The sequence below is a fragment of the Dromiciops gliroides genome, chromosome 2, assembly GCF_019393635.1.
Source record: "Dromiciops gliroides isolate mDroGli1 chromosome 2, mDroGli1.pri, whole genome shotgun sequence".
NCBI classification, from domain to species: domain Eukaryota; kingdom Metazoa; phylum Chordata; class Mammalia; order Microbiotheria; family Microbiotheriidae; genus Dromiciops; species Dromiciops gliroides.
Window position 1 is genome coordinate 490740255 of NC_057862.1, and position 20090 is coordinate 490760344.

Genomic DNA, 20090 nt, shown 5'->3' on the forward strand with positions numbered 1-20090 from the left:
TGCCTTTAACTTTGTATCTCCAATACTTAACTTAAAATAGGGCCCAGTACATATACAGTTAATAAATGCTTATTTACTGATTGATTAGTAGAAAGAACATTGTACTTGGAGTTAGGATGCCTAAGCTTGAGACTTGCCACTACCTTTTGTGACCCTAAGCAAGTCAACTAAGCTCTTTGGCTTCAATTGTTTCATTTTGGAAATGGGATAATAGCACATGCATCATATCTGCTAAATTTAACATGCTACATAAAGGTGAGCTAATAGTCATTACTATCATTATTATTACTCATGAAATGCCCAAACAGAACAACTGTGGAACCTACAGGTGTCAGCACATTAAAATTTCCACTAAGGGTTAAGAAATTTCCAAAAGTTGTTAGTTTAAAAATAATAAAAATATGTCCATTTACTGGAAAAGATCACACACACATATGTATATACGTATGTATGTATCTTCTCTGTGGTTCCCAGTCAAATTGCTGATGTGTGTGTGTGTGTGTGTGTGTCTGTTTCCTTATGTGGAAAAGGAAACATTTTACATCACTCTTGTTTCTTGACCAGTAAAACCAGCCACAATTATACTGTCATTTGTTTTTTTCAGGGCTGATAACTGTAGCCACGGTTCTGCATAGTAAATGAAGTGTTAAACTCTTAGTGGAAACGTTTCTACTTACAGGCGTTCAACTGGGAGCTGGGGTCAGTGCACTTGCCTTTTCTTTTGCTTTGTTTTCGTTCTTCATCCCTGATCTTTCGTTCAGCTCCCTATCAGAGAAGATAAAAGGTGTTATTGCCTGTCTAGTCCTCTCAAAAAAAGGTCCAATTTTATTTTTCCCCAAGAAAATACAATTCCCTCTTTGGAGATGTGTCATCAATGTGATCTATTCCTGGAACCTAAAATAACAGTATCTTTTGGAAAGCTTATCCTTAAAATCGATTTATTTCATTTGAAAATAGTCCACTAAAGCTTTCAAATTTGTTTATAAAGAAAAAAATACTTCTGATCAACAGTAGCTCTTCCAATTCTGATTACATCAAGTCAAAATTGGAGACTGTAAATCATTTATGCTGATCTGAAACCTTCCATCTATGAATCCATGGACTTTGATTCAGCCCTCTGAGCATGACTTGGTTTCTTGATCTATAAAATAAAAGGATCAGATTAGATAATCTACAAGATAATCTTTTCTACTTCCAGATCCCATGATCCTAAACCGAGAATAAATATAACCCCTTCCACATGAGAATCCATCAAGTTTTAAAGATGGTTATCTTTCTTTATTCTGTCCTCTTTTGATGACCCCTCGCTCCCAGTCCTAATCTCTTTCTCCAAACTAAATTAAACAATGCCAATTTCCTCAAATGCATAACTTTTCTAGATCCCTCATTATCCTGGGCATCTTCTTAATCCCTTTTAGTTTTTCAGGATAATTCCTTACAAAGAGTGATACTTAGAATTGGATATGGGGCAGCTAGGTGACGCAGTGGATAGAGAACCAGCCCTGGAGTCAGGAGTACCTGAGTTCAAATCCGGCCTCAGACACTTAACACTTACTAGCTGTGTGACCTGGGCAAGTCACTTAACCCCAATTGCCTCACTAAAAAAAAAAAAAAAAAGAATTGGATATGACTCTATAGATATGGTTTGATCATTACAAAGAAGAGTGAGATGATTACCTCCCTTGTTCTTGACTGTGTATCCCTTTTCATCTTTGTCTACTTGTTCACTTTCTTTTTTAATTTTTAATTTTATATTTAGAATTTTATTTTCCCAAATTACATGTAAAATACAAATTTTGACATCAATTTTTAAAAAACTTTGTGTTCCAAATTCTCTTCCTCCTTCCCTCTTCCCTGCAAGAACTCAAGCAATTCAATATAAGCTATACATGAGTAGTCATGCAAAACATTTCTTCATTAGCCAGGTTGTGAAAGAAAACAGACAAAAACAAAACTTCAAATGAAGGAACTAACAAAAAATTATGCTTCAATCTGTATTCAGACACCATTATACTTGTTTACTTTCTAAACATTTAAGGTGTGTTCTTCGAGAGATCTTTCCCCCCCTTTCGGGGCAATGAGGGTTAAGTGACTTGCCCAGGGTCACACAGCTAGCAAGTGTCAGGTGTCTGAGGATGGATTTGAACTCAGGTCCTCCTGCATCCAGGGCTGGTGCTTTATCCACTGTGCCACCTATCTGCCCCGCAAGAGTTCTTTAATTCAGTGACTTTGCAAGCATCACTGAGGTTAGGTGTGCTATGACTCATGACTGCTATTTTCTTCAAAAGGAACAGATGAGATAAAAGGGGGCAATAGAATAGTATCAAGAAGATATATAGCGGGGACAGCTAGGTGGCACAGTGGATAGAGTACCTGCCCTGAATTCAGGAGGACCTGAGTTCAAATCTGGCCTTGGGACACTTGATACTAGCTGTGTGACCCTGGGCAAGTCACTTAACCCTCATTGCCCTGCAAAAAACAAACAAAAAAAGAAGATATATAGCAATCTGACAGTATACAGTAAGAGTTGTAATAATACTTATGCCCTTGACAAAATAATTTCATTGTTGTTAATATGCCTAATGGTATTATTAAAATAGCATCTCTTCAAAGATTTTTCAGGCAAAATTACATTTACTTTCTTTAAAAAAATATATATTTACTTTCTTTTTCTTTTCTTTTGTTTTGTTTGTTTGTGAGGGAAAACTGAAGAGGTTAAATTACAATATGTTCTATGTTGAAATGAATCTAAATTTAAATAGTAGTTTTTAAATTGATGTTTAATATTGTCTCTAATTAGTTATTTAATATTTTAAAAAAGAAGTTATGCTCTAGTGAGACTATCCACGAGCAGAAGGAGGAATGTGTAATGAGAAAGCATTTGTACAGTAAGGGCAGGGAAAACAGAAGCACCACCGTGATTTAAAACCACCTGGACAGAAGGAAGAAACGAGTTCCAGAAGGTCATAAAGTAGGCAAAGGTACATGATAGAAATGGAAAACTGCTGGAGCTGCTAAGAACAGAAGAAAAATGGAGAAAACAATGAGGGGAAGGGTTATTCTGGACAAGAGTCTGAGCAGGAACCTGAAAAAGAACTGGTCTCTTGACACTTACTAGCTGTGTGACCCTGGGCAAGTCACTTAACCCCAATTGCCTCACACACAAAAAAAAGAACTGGTCTCTGAGGGGGAAGGTGACCACTATGTCTTACCCAGAGATAGCCTCAAATGCTAGATTTGGGGGAGAAAGGATTTCAAGTAGGTTAAAAAAAATGACAAGGAGGATAATATTTTCTAAGATTCTATAGAAGTCTGCTCATGGGGCAGGTAGGTGACACAGTGAATAGAGCACCAGCCCTGGAGTCAGGAGGACCTGACTTCAAATCCAGTCTCAGACACTTACTAGCTGTGTGACCATGGGCAAGTCACTTAATCCTGATTGCCTAAAACAAAGTCTGCTCAAAAAGGGATAGAAGGTTCCCCAGAAACACAAGTAAATAACTAAGGAAGAAAAGGTGAAGTGAATAGGATTAAATGACCTCTAATGTCTCTTTGCAATTCAAAAATTCTGTGATTCTGTTATAATTGTGCATAAAGGACAATTCCTTACTCAGCACTGCCCCTTTCAATAGAATAACACCTCCTTTTGTTCTTTCTCTGGCCTTGCCTCAGAGAAAATAAAGGAGAGATATATGCAAGTTTTGTTTTCATCACAATGTGTCCCTAAACTCATATTGTAAATTTATTATTATTATTACTACTGCTACTGTTGTTGCTATCGTCCCATAGGAGGTATTTTATAAATGGAGATTGTATTCCTGACCCAATATTTAGTATCAAATATATCACAAGAAATAATGTGTCTTGAAAACAGATAAAACTATAACCATTTAGAATAGTAAAATTATGTTGTAAGTACTACAGAATGGTTATAAACATACAAAATCTGATTATTAAATATGGAAAGGACAACATTTTCATTTTACAGAGGAAAAGGAAGTAGCAGAGAGAGTAACTTGTCCAAGGTAAAACAGTTAAGTTAGTATCAGAGCCACTAGTTTATTGGGCAACTATACTATACATATTGATTATATGAGGTGTATGTATATATGCATGCATGCATGCATATGTATGTGTGTATATATGTATGTGTATGTGTATATACACATATACACAATCCTCTTCCCTTCCAAAATTTTTTCTTTATAATAAATCTGCTTTAAAATCAATATGTTCTTCATTATACTTAAGAAAAATTATGCTTGCCCCCTTGGAATTTATTTTAAAATAACTATATTTTTATCTCTATTTTTGGTTTTTTACATCACCAGAAATCCCATATAACAAACACTATTTTTAAAAGAAAAAGAAGAGATAAAATTTCAATTGATCATTACATTGAAAAGGTCTGAAAACATAAGCAATTTAAAGGGACCAAAGTTTCCTTTTTCAAAAAGCATCCTGTGAATTTAAAATTGATATCTTCTTTTTGTCTAGATAATTTTTCCTGAAGTAATTAGCTTTATTAAAAATCATCAAAGTGACCTGACAGTTGCTCTCAACTAAAAAAAAAAAAAAAGCCTGTGGTTTTCTACTTGGCCACTAGATGACACATTAATAAATTTGTTAAATGTTTTAAGTGTAGTGAAAATTCAAATGTAAGCAAATTTCTATTTGATATTTGGAATTCTGGGGCGAACATCTTGTGAAATGGAAAATAGATAAGGGCTTTTTATAAATATCATAAACTAGAAAGAAATCACTAGAAAACCTTTCCCAAAATAAAAGGTTTTTTAGGCTATGAATGTAATATGCTGTTATTGAAATGAATAGTCATTTCTGGGGGCTCAGACTGGTCAAGTGAAGGTTACTAAGTAAGGTTAGTGGGTGAGTGCCCAACAACATACTTAGTGGAATAGGCTGCCTCTAAAGGTAATGAGTTCCCCACACCATTGGAATTCTTATCAGGGATGCTTTAAGACAGAATTCCTGTGTAGATATGGGTTATACTAGATGACCTTTGAGTTGCTTCTGGCACAGAGATTTTATGATATGACCACAGACTTAGAGCTGGAAAGATCCTTAGATGTTATCTTGTTCAAACCCTTCATTTCATAGTTTAGAAAACTAAAGACTAAACCTCAAGTGATTTGCCCAAGGTTATGCAAATAGTAGGAGACTAAGTGAGGACTTGATTAATCATACCCTTCAAAAAAAGCAGCTCACTGTAGGCCATGTTCATACCCACATTTAATTGTCATACTATCCAGAGAGACAATGTCTGGAACCAGTTTAGGTTCCCTAATTAGAATGGATATATGAATGCTACCAGGAGTTCTAAAGCAAAAGGGATATAATTTTTTTTTTTGGTAGAAATCAAATTCATGAATGGCCAAAGTAGTGGGTAGATAAAACTTCCAAAATTCAACCTACTATGACATTGAAAGTTAAGAAAAACAAACATATCTTTAGATAATTATATCAGTTCTTGATCAAAAATGGCATGGCTCAAGAAATTAATTTGAAGATCTTCTTGGTATGGTTGCAACTTAATTTTACATTAATTCAATTCAGTTTTGACTTCAGGGAAAGCTCTCTGTGGTAAATGGACTTCATTAAAAATTTTCTCCCTTATGGAGGGCCAGGAAAACATAAAAATTCATCAGGGACAGCTCCTGCCAAATCTCCATTTGTTTGGGGGGGGGTCCTAGATTTTCTTCAGTTTTCTCTGAAACACTCATTCCTTCTGATGCAAGAACAGATTTCTTTTTTCTTTTCTTTTCTTTTTTTTTTTTTTGGTGAGGGAATTGGGGTTAAGTGACTTGCCCATGGTCACACAGCTAGTAAGTGTTAAGTGTCTGAGGCCGGATTTGAACTCAGGTCCTCCTGACTCCAGGGCCAACGCTTTATCCACTGTGCCACCTAGCTGCCCCACAAGAACAGATTTCTAATAATGATGCTCCATCCAAGCAAAGTACCACATAGCTAAAAAGGAATATTTTCAAAAAAGTATTTTCTCTACTAAGATAAAACTCTCATTTTGACTTGCTAATCATTAACAAAATAGTCTATATTTTAAAAAGTGTACAGACATTTTTATCCTAGGAGAAAACAAAAACAAAATACCTCTGTAGGATAACAGACCATTTCTTCTTTGTCACTGAACACAGAAGAAGGCACAAAATGTGTACTGAGGGGCAGCTAGGTGGCGCAGTGAATAAAGCACTGGCCCTGGATTCAGGAGGACCTGAGTTCAAAGCCAGCCTCAAACACTTGACACTTACTCGCTGTGTGACCCTGGGCAAGTCATTTAACCCCCATTGCCCTGCCCCCCCCCCAAATTGTGTACTGAGCCAGCATGAACATGGAGAAATGAGATAATAAGCATGCAACAAGAGATGGATTAATTCTCAAAAAGAGACAGAATCAAAGAGGCATTTAAAGTGTTTCATAGAAGAAAGGAGACATAATAGAAATAACCTAAAATAAAAGGAAACAACTTTAATTACCAATTAATGTTTACTGAGTGTCCAGAAAATATCATGAATATTTGTTGAGTGTCTATAGGATATGAGTTACATAGGAGCTAAAGCTCAGGCACAAAGAAACCAGAAAGGTATCTGCAAGTCCATAGAGAATATTTTCAAATTCTGTGTGTGGGAACATTGTGAAAAGGGGTTCCATAGCATGGAAATTGTAATTATTTTCTGTTTCATTAAGGATTTCACCTCAGTGATTTAAGATTAAGAAACTGGACATGAAAGCTTTTGAGAATACGATTTCATCTTTCATGTTCCCTGAGTCACCTGTAATTTCAGGGATTGTATAGTATGAAATAGGGCAATGGGGGACTATAAGTTTCATTTTTGCCCTCCTTTTTCCCCTCTTTCCTCTCCCCCCACCTGCCCAGTGTAGTTCTCCTGAGAGAAATGGGATGAGGTTTCCATGAGAGATGTGGAAAAGAAGAAAAAAATGTTTTTTTTTTAAAAGTACTCTGTCCTCTTTAGGGGAAATGAGACACAAGAAATTAAATCAAGCTTTGATTTAAATCTTTTAAATTAGTATTTGTAACAGGAAACTCCAGGGGCACTGCCCATAAAGCACCACTAGAAGCCGACCACACATTTTCCTTCATATAAAATTGTCTGCAGTTTTCTTCAATAACTACAACAATTCAGTCTTAGCTAAACATCTGTAAAGCTTTTCATGATTTGGGATATTATCAAGTCCTCATTACATGTGATTAAAAGAATTGGAAGGCAATAAGGCTGCCATAAAATGGTGTCAGTGGTCTCAAACCTATTCTACTATGGATGGTCAGGATATTTTTTTGCATTCCAGAGTGACTGCCCTCCTACCCCAAGAATGACATACACAATGAAAAAAAAAAAAGCTTTCTAAATCTTGTGACAACTCCTCGTTTAGGAGTCATCAGACAAATAATGAAACTTTAATTTTCTCGGTCTGTTCATTTCAATCTCTCATTCACACAATAATTAGTACCTACCATGTACAGAATACTGTGCTAGGTGCTAGAACTTTAAAGACAAAAGGGTAACTACTCTTTCTGGCAAGAGCCTTTTGGTCAAATGGAGATGACAACGCTTTACAGGGCAGGGAAAAAATGAATCAAAGGAACTTTTGGGAGGTGGGGCATGAGCAGCTGGGGGATCTTCAGAAGGTACTAGAGGAGTGGTCTTAAAAGGAAACATTCCAGGAACTGGGGAAGGAGGGAGGACCCAAGAGAAACAGAAGACTTCCCATGCAAAGGCCCAGAGAGGAGATGGAGTGTGGTGTGTCCAAAACAGCAGAGAGACCAGAATTACTGTATTGAGGAATGCAGAAAGAGTGCAGTGTGTAAGGAGACCAGAGAGGTGGGAGAGGGTCAGGGTATCTCGGTATCCCATCTAACTCTTTAAGACTGTAAACTGCAGAGCAGGTAATGATCTGGATTAGCAGAGGGAATTTCATCACTGTGAGCTCCCTATACTAATTATTTTATAGGTCCATTGCAAACTTAAATTATATGATTATGTTATATGAGTTACAAAACAAAATACAAAAATAAAAACAAAATAGGAATGAGAAGAAAGTTGATACATTCCCCTAATAATAATTTTGAGGATCTTTTTATATGGCTCTTGATAGCTTGGATTTCTGACAGAAATGTAAGCTTTTAGCTATCCATTAGGATGTAAGCTCCTTATGGGCTGGGATTTCTTTACTTGTGTCTTTGTAAGTCCCTAGTGCTTTAGCACAGAGCCTAGAATTTAGAAAATTCTTAATAAATCCATGTTGATTGACTGATCAATCTTTTACCCTCTGAAAATCTTATATAAGGAGATTTTATCAAAAGGGAACTGCCAAAATGTCAAGTTGGTAAAAGGAAACCTGAGAGCATTACCCATCTAATCATAGTTCTTGAACTATTCTTGATCAATATCTTGTAGTCTCTGAAACAAACTGATGCTAGCATAAAATTAAACAGCAAGTACTTGTTGAGAACCTATAACATGCTCTATGCTAGGCACTGTATATTTTCCAGCTTTGTAGATGGGAAATTATGGTCCTCTGTATACCAGCAGCTAGGGTAAATCACCACTTATTTTATTTTATTTTATTTTTTGGTGAAGCAGTTGGGGTTAAGTGACTTGCTCAGAGTCACACAGCTAGTGTCAAGTGTCTGAGGTAAGATTTGAACTCAGGTCCTCCTGAATCCAAGGCCGGTGCTTTATCCACTGTGCCACCTAGCTGCCCCAACCACTTTTATTATGATACTATACACGTCCTGTCTATCCTTCAAGACCCAGCTAAAATCTCTTGCTCCATGAAATGTTATGATTCTTTATATATCTGTACAGTACCCAGTATAATCCTTTGCACACAGAAGACATGTAAATATTTCTAAATTACTAAAATTTCCACCCTTTGCTTTAATAGTAAAAAGTATCGGGGGAAGGGAAAGGGAAAGTTTTTGGAGTAGAAAAAAATATTGATTTATTGAAGTAAAAGATAGCAGTAATCTGTCTAAGGGTCCTCAGTGCATTCACTTAAATATTATTAACTCAGTTCTCAGATCTCTTTTTAATATTGCAAAATCAAATATATGAGTTAAAAGGACTTTGGACTGGCAGCTTGGCTTCAAGGAAGCTCAAGAGGTACTCTTAAGTACTCCCACAGCTGATCTTACCTTATCACAGAAGACTTTAATCTGGCAATAGGCCCTGTGAACAGGTTTGTTGCTTCGGTTATTGTAGCTGTATGTGTCAATTTGAATGTTAAGGGGCAGCCCCTTCACACCCTTCTGAGAGGAGAAATCTGTGCTTAAGCAGTTCACAGAAATAAAAACCTACAAAAAGAAGGAAAGGTTCCATGAACAACAGGTCATATACAAAGTCACACAGTCACAATCAGAACAGCTTGCTGAAGTACCACGTTTAATTCATCACAACAGAACCAATTTCACTGACATGCCTATGAAGGTTACTTTAAAATTAAAGAACTGTGCCTCATTAGCTTTACACAAAGCATCTTTAAAATTATGGGGGGAGGAAATTTATTAATACATTTGTTGGTCAAAGGAATGATAGAATAGAAAAGGAAAAATTCTAAGTAGTTCTGCATACCACTACTTTATCCTTCAGGCCATATATTAATATTAATTAGGTCAGTCAGGTTAAACTTCTTTCATTACCCGGTGAGATAGTGTTTAAAAGTGTACCCAATTAAAGGCACATGTGAGTTCTAATAGCAATTTAAACAGTCATCTCTGGCATCCATAACCAGTTTCTCTATACCTAATTTTTCTCTTTTAAAAAAATAGCAGCAATAGCACTTTCCACCTTCTTCCCAACTAGCAAAAAGTCTTGTGGGACTGATGTTTTTATGTTGTCCCTATGGTGAATGAGAAATGAGGTCTTAAGTATCAGTGGGAGTTAGGCATAATCAGGATTATCAACTTGCCGTTAAGGGCAGCTAGGTGGTATAGTAGAGTTACAGGCCTGGCATCGGGAAGACATATCTTTTGAGTTCAAAACTGGCCTTAGACACTTACTAGCTGTGTGACCCTGGGCAAGTCACTTAACCCTGTTTGTCTCCATTTCCTCATCTATAAAATGAGCTGGAGAAGGAAATGGCAAAACCACTCTAGTATTGTTGCCAAGAAAACCCTAAACAGGGTCACACAGAGTTGGACACGACTGAAACAACTGAACAACAACAATAGTACTTGCTATTTTTTTTTGTTTTCACTTTAGCAGAAATAGGTACCAAAAAATTCTCAAAATAGGTCAAATCCACAGTACAGTTAAATCTATTATCTCGTTGCAAAAATATATCTGTAAAGACACATACTCCTTAGATATTTATGGGTTGACCATAAAAATCTATTAAACTTTTTTTAAAAATTCAATTATAGGGGCAGCTAGATGGCACAGTGGATAAAGCACTGGCCTTGGATTCAGGAGGACCTAAGTTCAAATCCAGCCTCAGACACTTGACACTTACTGGCTTTGTGACCCTGGGCAAGTCACTTAACCCCAACTGCCTCACCAAAAAACCCTCACAAAAACAAAATTCAATGATATTTTATGCATTTACCACTTGGGGGGGTGAGGGATAGGAGCAGTGATATTTGACACCATAGAGTGTAAACTTTATAGAACTCATTACTACAAAGTTTACACTCTATGGTGTTAAGTATCACTTTTATTTGTTCTAAATTTATGCCATTTGAATTTTTTTTAAAGGTGCCCCCTTGTCATAGTATTTTGGAAATTGTGAATTATATTTCTAGTCACCTTAACCATGCTATTTATGGGCTTTTGTCATGTCTCTTCTCAGACCACACTGAAAAAATCTCTCTCCTTCCCTTCCCTTGAAAAAAATCCCTTTCTAGATCTTCTCTAATTCCAATTCTTGAGGTATAGAAAATAATTTTTAAGGGTAGGATAAGGCTTTACAATTCTGTTATCAATACGCTTTTGATGATAGCAAATGCCATCCAGAAGTTGGGCTACACACAGTCCAAATCCTTAGGGAACAATCTATCATGATTCACAGGTCCTTTTCTTGAGTAATGACTCAAAGCCTTTCTTTTTTCATATTTAGAGGCTGGCCTTTTTTTTTCATCCTTGACAAATAAAATAAAATAAAATCCCATCTAACCAATATTCTCCCCCACTGATGCTACGGGAATGAGAATAATGAAAACAACAATCTCAGAAGAATTAAAAATGCAATAAACCAAAATGCATATTAGGTATAAGTAAGCTGTGGGTTGTTCCCAATGGCAACTTATTTACAAGAACTGGCATGAAAGATGTTATTGGGAACACGTAAAACCAGAAAAGGACAAAGACCAGTTGATGGTGATCTTGAAAAAACAGTATATGGATCTCTTGATTTTCATACTGGCACTCTAAAGACAACAAAACAAGAAGACCATAAGAAAATTCTATAGTTTCTCTATGGAAGATTTTTGGCAAAGTAAGGAGTTGCCCAGGGTCACAAAGCCAGTAAGTGTCAAGTGTCTGAGGTCACATTTGAACTCAGGTCCTCCTGAATCCAGGACCAGTGCTTTATCCACTGAGCAACCTAGCTGCCCCAATCACCCTTTTTTTCAATGAAGAAGTTACAATAAGAGTCAACAAAAACAAGACTAACATGGTGAATCAAGCCTTAAATATCAGTGGCAGCTAGTTATGATCACTATTAACAACCAATGTACTTGCCATTTCTTTTGTTTTCACTTTAGGAGTCATAGAAATGAAGGAGTTACCATAATGAGTCAAATCCACAGTATAAACGATTGAAAATAACACAGATTATTTAATATGGTATGCATAAATTCAACATGGTATTGTATATGCTATCATTATCCACTTCATAGTTTTTGGTTTGTTGTTTATATGAACTTTGAAGTGTATAAGGATATATTTGCTTTGCAGAAATCTGTAACTGCAAGTGCTATCCATACACACATTAATACATAGCTGTATTAATAGATAAGGCCTTTCTTCCCTTTTGTTAATATCTTTCGTTCTCTATAAAACCTGAGTTAGCATTCATATGCCAAGTGAGCATAGAATGCCAAAGGAAAAAAATTATAAATAGCCCCATCAGAGGGCCTGAGATCCTCGCTTGAGAGGACATCCCAAAACCACACTCTTGGCAGGGGCCAAGCAATTTAAAGGAAAATCTTTTGAGGAAGACTTGTCCATATTAATTGGCTAATATACTCTATACCTATATAATTGTAATTGCTTCTCGTTCTTATTTGCTTTTAGCCCCAAACCCAGTCAAGAAGGTTTTTCTTCAATTATTACTTCATAGATAAATGTCTCCACAGTACCTGAGATTACAAATGAGATGCCTTCTATTTCCCTTGTTAGCTTAATGCTAGAAGATTAAGAAACATTCCAGTTCTATATCTTCACCTCCCAAAGGGTAGCTCTGAAAGTGGAAGTAACAGATAAAACCTTGCACTACACTAATCACCATCCTGGCACCCCGTAACACAGGAGAGTATCCCTAAAACATGTTAGAGATGAAACTTTTCTGGTACAAATGGAGAAAGTTGAGAAGTCATCCGTGGGAACTGCCATATCACCTCCTGTCCCAGTCTGGTGGCAGATTGGAAAGGCCACAAGCCCTCTCCACTCCTGTCTCCAGATGGCATTAAAGTTCATTTTCACATGAAAGTCTTGTCTGTCAGTCTTTTCCTTTTCCCTTTGGTAGTAGAGAAACTGAGTTACCACATGATCCTTCATTCTGTAAGGCACTTTCTGCTAAATGTAGGAATTGAAATGTGTAGGAGAAATTTAACATAATATCCTCCTTTGAAAACTCCTCAAACTCATAGAGAAAGCCCTCATTCAAACTGTGACAATGGGTAGCCCTAAGACTTTACATAAGGGGGATCTGTCACTGTCAGCTGACTTAGGCTCATGACAAAGATGGGTTGTGTCATCACACTGCTTGCTACATTTTCATGTTAAGTATGTAAGCAAACACAATTAAACAATATTTGTGCAGAAATGAAAAGTACAAAAAATGTTATATTTTACCATATATATGGTATATACCATACATTCTGGTAAGTACAGTAAATGGTTTTATTTTTTTAAACTACAATTAAAAAAAATTAAAATAATGTTAGAATGGTTATAGAGATTATCTTCTTTTTTTGTTTGTTTGTTTGTTTGTTTTTGCGGGGCAATGGGGGTTAAGTGACTTGCCCAGGGTCACATAGCTAGTAAGTGTCAAGTGTCTGAGGCCCCATTTGAACTCAGGTACTCCTGAATCCAGGGCCGGTGCTTTATCCACTGCGCCACCTAGCTGCCCCCGAGATTATCTTCTTAAGGGAAGGATAAATATATGTGCAGAATATGTTGACGAGACAAACTTTTTTGAGAGAAGGCTCTTAATAAGCAAAAATAAATTTTTCCCCACAAACACCACATCTGTGACACTAAAAGATTTACTTACAACGTAGAAGGTTGCCTACAGAATTGTTAATTGTAAAAGTTCTCATTCAATAGAAAAAATATTAGCACTTCCTGCAGCTAATGATATGAACAAAATGATACTCAGTGAAACAAGGGCAACACAGCTTTAAATGGTTGCATTGGCAGATAACTCAGTGGGAAAGAAGATTGTCCATGTGCCTGAAAACCTTTTTGATCAATTAACTGAGAAAGTGAAATCTTCCCGTTTCTCAGTGAAAAGTGATTGCAGCAACAGCTCTTTTGGTTATATATGTACAACATGTTGAGACTGTCAGGGAAGGTGCTATTCTGCAAGCCCATTTTCTAAAATGCCACATGAGGAGAAATGTTCAAAATGACCAATGGATTTTTTGATGAATATGACACAGATCATGGAAAATGGAAGAGGTTAACACGGACTGAAGAAGGGCAAATCCCCCGATTTTTTAAAAGAGTAGAGAGTCTATAAACTATAGGATAAGAGCTTTATTTGATTCCTGGGACAAATTCTAGAGATGCTCATTAAACAGTTGGTGAACATCTACAAAGGAAAACAATGAGTATAAAAAACCAGCAAAGCTTTATCAGGAAAGACTATAACCTCATTTCCTTTTCCCACAAGATTTCTAAACTAGTAATGAGGAGGATTCTATGGATATAGTTTATGTAAATGTTAACAAAGTTTTGATAAACTATCTCATGATATTCTTGAGATGGAGAAATAAAGATTAGACAATTATATGATCAGATGAATTCAGAACTGGTTGATGGCCAGATTCAACGTTTATGGTTCAGTGTCAAAGTGGCAAGAAGTCTCCAGTGGAATATGCCAGGGATCTGGGCTTGGTTCTGTGCTGTAATGATTTAAAGAAAAGCATTAGTGGTATGCTGATCAAATCTGCAAATGACACAAAGCTGGGAGGCATAGCTAACACACTGGAAGCAAGAGATGGGATCCAAAAGAATCCTGAAAGGGTAGAGAACTGGGCTGAATTTTAAATGAGATGACATTCGAGAAGGATAAATGTGAAGTATTGTACTTAGATATAAAAAATTCAGCTTCCTAAGTATAAGATAAGGAAAGCACAACTATATATAGTAGTTGTTCTGAAAAGGATTTGGGGTTTTTAGTGAACTACAAGTATAATATGAATCAGCCATGTGATGCGGCAACCAAAAAAAAAAAAGAAAAGAAAAGAAAAGCGAATGCAATCTTGAAATACATTGAGGAGGCATAGTTTCCAGGAACATGGAAGCAAGAGTCCTTCTCCTCTGCCCTCATCAGACCTCTTGGAGAGCACTGGCTTATGTTCTGTGCAAAGGACAAGCTACAGAGTGTCCAGAGAAGGGCAACCAAAGCACTGAGAGGCCTTGAGTCTAAGACATATGAGGACTGGTTGAAGAACTGGACATGGTTTAACCCAAGATAAAAATAATCATGGGAGACATGATGGCTGTGTTCAAGTATTTGAAGGGTTTTTTTCCTCCTAAGAAAAGGGGATTCACCTTGTTCTGTTTGGCCCCAAAGGGAAGAATCAAAAACAATGGCCAGACTCAAAGTTTGTGGCCAATACATTGGGACCCCAAAAATTCTTCAAAGCCTAGAGAATTGGGCTGAATTTAATAAGATGAAGTTCAATAAGGATAAATGTGAAATTGCAGAGTTTCAGAAGTTGAAAAGACCAATTTAGGCTTGATATCAGGAAAAAATTCCTAAAAATTCAAGCGGTCCAAAAAGTGGAATGGTTTAGATAAATTGCCTCAATAGATGATGGAATTCTTCCTCCTCTGTAGGAGTTTTCAAGCAGAAGCTGAATAAACTACTTGTCAGATTTGTCACAGAGGATAAGCCTTTCATGTATTAGTTGGACTATATGGTTCCTGAGGTTTCTTCCATCTCAGATTCTGTGACTAGTCTATAGAAGCAATTTTCATTTTGTCTTAAAGATGCCGATATTCTAAATATCATATTTGAATAAATATGATACACTGAAACAAGCATTTGAACATGGAAATCTAATTATATTTTGACGATTAAACAACATTTTTTTACTGTTATTAACAACTTTGTGTGAGTTTAATGCCTATAGCTATTAGAAAGACAAAGAACTCATTTTTGGATTAATTAATAAAGATAATTATGAGTTGGAAATTGCAACAATATTTTCCCTGTTCCAAGAAACTTTGTTCCAAAGATGAGTCCATCTATCATATTAATAATCAAATTTTAAGGGTGATGTTTAAAATGATATTAGCATGATTAAAGAATCACACATTTGTTGCATTATTTTATTGTATTTTAAGGTGTTTGTGTATTATAAAATTGTAATAAATTCTTAATTTATTTGAATAGAATCTGAGCTAAGAATTATTTCTACAGATTATTTTATTTAAAATGTGGACATATGCATGAATTATTTTTTTAAAGGAAGTGTGGGAATGTTGTTACATGTGTTGTTGCTTCAACAATGTTCTAAATGCTTAATTTTGGGGGGGGATTCCTTTCTGGCAACCCCCCCTCCCCCCAATTAATAATGATCTAAACAGTCACATTCCAAGTTATTAGGATTTTACTCCCCAAGTAGAATTCCTTTTGTTTTATTAAAAGTAACATGGGATGTCCTATCGCCTTGCTATATCTTTACTACATACATGTATACATATGTGCACAGACACACATGGAAGACCAAAAGAAGTAAAATACAATTGCATTTAACTTTGTGTAGACTCTTCCTAAACAATTATCATTTTAAGTTGAATCATATTTTAAATGCCCTAGAAGACCTTAATCTTTAAAGAAACCCTGAGGTGAATATTTTGGAAAGTAAATCATTGGCTAATTTTATCCTTTTTGTGATTTTTGTATTTTAACCTCTACATTTAAAAGCATAGCTTCAGAGCGTCAAACTGCCAGTTTCAACTACAGTAAGCGTTAGTTCAGGATTTATCTGCAGCAAGGGAGCACCACCTCGTGGATATTATTGGTACTACAACTTCCTAAATGCTGAAGTTTTCTGGTCCAGATTCAGGAAATCTTAAGGTAAGAAAAGATTGCAGAATTTAAGTGTCAATACCTTCTTGAGCTTTGAATATCAGTAGTAAAACAATATCTTTGGATGAAATTGGAAGATCTGAGGGTTAGATTTTAAGGGAGGAGACCAGAAAGAGAAAAATGGGGAAAAAATGTAGATGGGGCAAAGAGAACACTTGATTTGGAGGCAGAAGACTTGAGTTCAAATCCCCCACTTCTGCTGCTATGTGAATTTGGGCAAGTCACCTCACCACTTTTGGTCTTAGTTTCCTCATATATAAAAGGATAGAATTAGATTAAATTGTCTCTAAGTTTCCTTCTATCTCTAAATTTATGGCCCTAAGATATCATGAAGAAAGTAGGGAGGAAGAAGAATGATTTACTTTCCCAATATTGCTTAAAGTATCTCAGTAAGACTGAGTTTCACAACCCATTCTGCACTCTGATGTTCATAAGTTGTAGAACTAGAAGGGACCTTAAAGATTATTTGATTTAAGTCCTTCGTCTTACTGATGAGCAAACTACAACCGTGATATAGTCTATATCCTGCTTTGAAGTGGAACTACACTGAAAGCATTTTGGGGAGAGGGGTATGTGTCTCAGAATTTAGAGTGTTTAAATCCTCATTTAATATTTATAATTTATCTCCCACCATTCCCCAATCCCTCCATGCCAACTAGACCAGCCTCAAAGTTCCTCATACATGCTTTAGCTCATAATATTTCCCTTATCTACAGTGCTTTCTCTTATCTCCACCCTTCAATACCCTGATCTAGTACTACTTTCTTAATATAGTTCCTAATCACTTCAAACAATAGTGATCTTAACTCCTATAGTACTTCTTATCTATATCATTCAATTGGCACTTCACATCAACTGCTTGGTACTGTTTGTTACTCTTAAATGTGAATATGTCTTGTATCCCAAGTTAGACTCTAAGCTCTCTAGGATATAGAGCAGTGTAGATATATCATATATCTATATACATCTATATATGGATATAATTGGGGGCAGCTAGATGGCGCAGTGGATAAAGCACTAGCCCTGGATTCAGGAGGACCTGAGTTCAAATCCAGCCTCAGACACTTAACACTTACTAGCTGTGTGACCCTGGGCAAGTCACTTAACCCCAATTGCCTCACCAAAAAAATTTAAAAATAATAGATATAATGTATCTCTATAGGATATAGGCTCTTGTCACCTATAAAGTGAAGGGGTTGGAATATACACACATATGAATATGTGTGTGATATAGGATATGGAAATCACACATGTATCACATATCTCCTGTATATAAAATCCATATCCTATATAGGTCATATATAGGATATAGCCTACATAGATATCCTATATAGATCACATATATAAGATATAATCATGTATAGCTATATAGACTATATAGACACACATAAAATATGATATAGGATATGGAGATCACCTAGTCCAAACCCTTCACTTTATAGGTGAGAAAACCACGAACCAAAGAAGTGACAATACCCAAGGCTATATAGACAATAGAGCCAAGATTCCAAAACTTTACATTGTATAGTAAGTTTCTGTGTTCCCCTGCAGTATCTAGTAGGGTCACTTGAATATAGCAAGTTCTTAATTGCCAGTATTAGACTAGATCATCTTTAACACTTTCTAGATCAAAAATTCCACCATTTGTTAACTGATGTTTATAGTGAGTTCTTCCCCACACACACACACACTATTTCCTAGTTTCCAGGTGATGGGTAAACAATTTGTTCGAATAATAAACTGCAGAAATAAATACCGGTATAGAGTAACCTTACAATTCTTTAGCAAGTTTACATTGAGTTCATTTGTTTCCTACTCTATATAGAAATGTAGTCTAGAATATTAAACCCATTATTGATAAAATGCAAAATTTGAATTGCTTTGTTCATATTCATCATATCTGTCCTGAAGCATTCCCTCTCACCAATATCTTTTGCAATCAGCAGGCCCACACCTGCAAACCAGAGTTAAGGATGCAGGCTGTAGTTGAAGACCAGAGTTAGAAAAGGGAGGTGGGGGTGGGGAGAAGGCAGGGAAGGACAACTCGATTTGTGCGGACTACTCATTTACATCATATAACATGTATGCATTAGAAGATGATCCGAGACAGAGTTTTGTAGTAAGAAACAACTAAACTATCCTCTGGCAATCTAGATTGTGTAGTTCATTTCCTGAAGAGAATGGATTTTGCCTGGGAAAGTTAATTTCTCATCAGTTCCAGAAAGCAGCATCTGATCCACAGTGTTATTCCTTTGGGCAATCCAACACAAAGTGTGGTCCTGCCCTCCCACCCATTTTAGAGCTTCTGTCCAAAAATGAAACAAGCTTTAGTCCAATTTTAGGATAGGAATAAACAGAGACCAGGAAAACTTTTTCCTCACCATTATTTGTGACCCATCTAGATACAGCTTTTTTACTCCCATATCTTTTGTAAATTTATTTCCAAAGTTGTGTAAGGGGCTAAAATTCTAGCTAGTCTGTCTAAAATATCTAATGAGTGGTCACCAATAAATTATAAGCTTTAGCAAGAGTTAGACTTTTAAGCATTTATTAAGGAGAATAAGAATTTGGTGAAGAGAGAAAGGCCTAGATTCATCTATCAAAGGGAGAGTGCTTCTTTAGCTCCGCTCTCCACGAGAGTCCTCACAAAAGAGAGCGGGAGCGCCAGCCTCGTCCCCTCTTCCTCCCACAAGCAAACGTCACTTCCTGACGCCAAAGAAAAGCCACATGTCTTGCCCTCAGGCGCAGCTTTCCTACAGTAAGTCTCCAGCAGGTGGCGTCATTCCAATCGTTACAGTTGGCACATTTCAAATCACTTCATATGAAGATTATGGTAACAACCCCCCAATTCTTCAGGATTAAACATGTCACCCGTTTTCTTGTTAGCAGACTTCTGACTATCATAGGTCATAATACTGTGGAAACAGACAGGATAGCCTGAGTGTTTGCAGAAGGTGGGACAGCATGGGGAGAAGGCATTAAATGAGGAAAAGGGAGAAAGGAAGGACATTTCTGGGCATGTGCCAGAAGTGTTCATGGACTCCCTGAACTTTCTCACAACTGCCTAGCTACTTCCTTATGGAAGGTAGGGGCAGGCAGAAAAACTATGGAAAGTAGCTATGAAGACAATTTGCTCCAGCCCTACTTAAAGGCTGGCACTGCAAATGAGGCGGTTGGCCATGCCACACTCATCACAACGGCTGGAAACTGATGGTCCCGGTTGTACTACTATTTGGTATTTAATGGCATAAATTTCCCTTTATGCAATAAACACAAAATGATTTAATAAAAATAATTATTTTAATTGCAACATGAGAGCTTATAATTTAAGGAATATTCTGGCAAATCCTTTTGTAAAACTAAGCCACACAACTGCCTTAAATATACAGAAGATATCAAATCCCATTGTGCTAATTGTTGACACTGAAAAAGAATAAAATTAGGTAAAACCAAATGTTAATTTAAAGGCTCTCCAACATGGTGCCTCCCATATATTTGCTTAAATAAAAGACACAAGTCTGGTGATCCTCTGATTAAATTTGTGTGGCTTA

At 36.4% G+C, this 20090-nt stretch overlaps 1 protein-coding gene across 1 annotated transcript in view; it reads right to left on the minus strand.

Moving 5' to 3' along the window:
• The window catches only part of GRHL1 (grainyhead like transcription factor 1), an 81250-nt gene that overhangs the window by 19599 nt on the left and 41561 nt on the right, over positions 1-20090 (minus strand). The window contains exons 9-10 of the mRNA XM_043981014.1: positions 9191-9349; positions 678-765 (exon numbers count right to left, since the gene is read on the minus strand). Coding sequence (XP_043836949.1) covers positions 678-765; positions 9191-9349 — 247 coding nt within the window. The remainder of the gene's footprint in view (positions 1-677; positions 766-9190; positions 9350-20090) is intronic.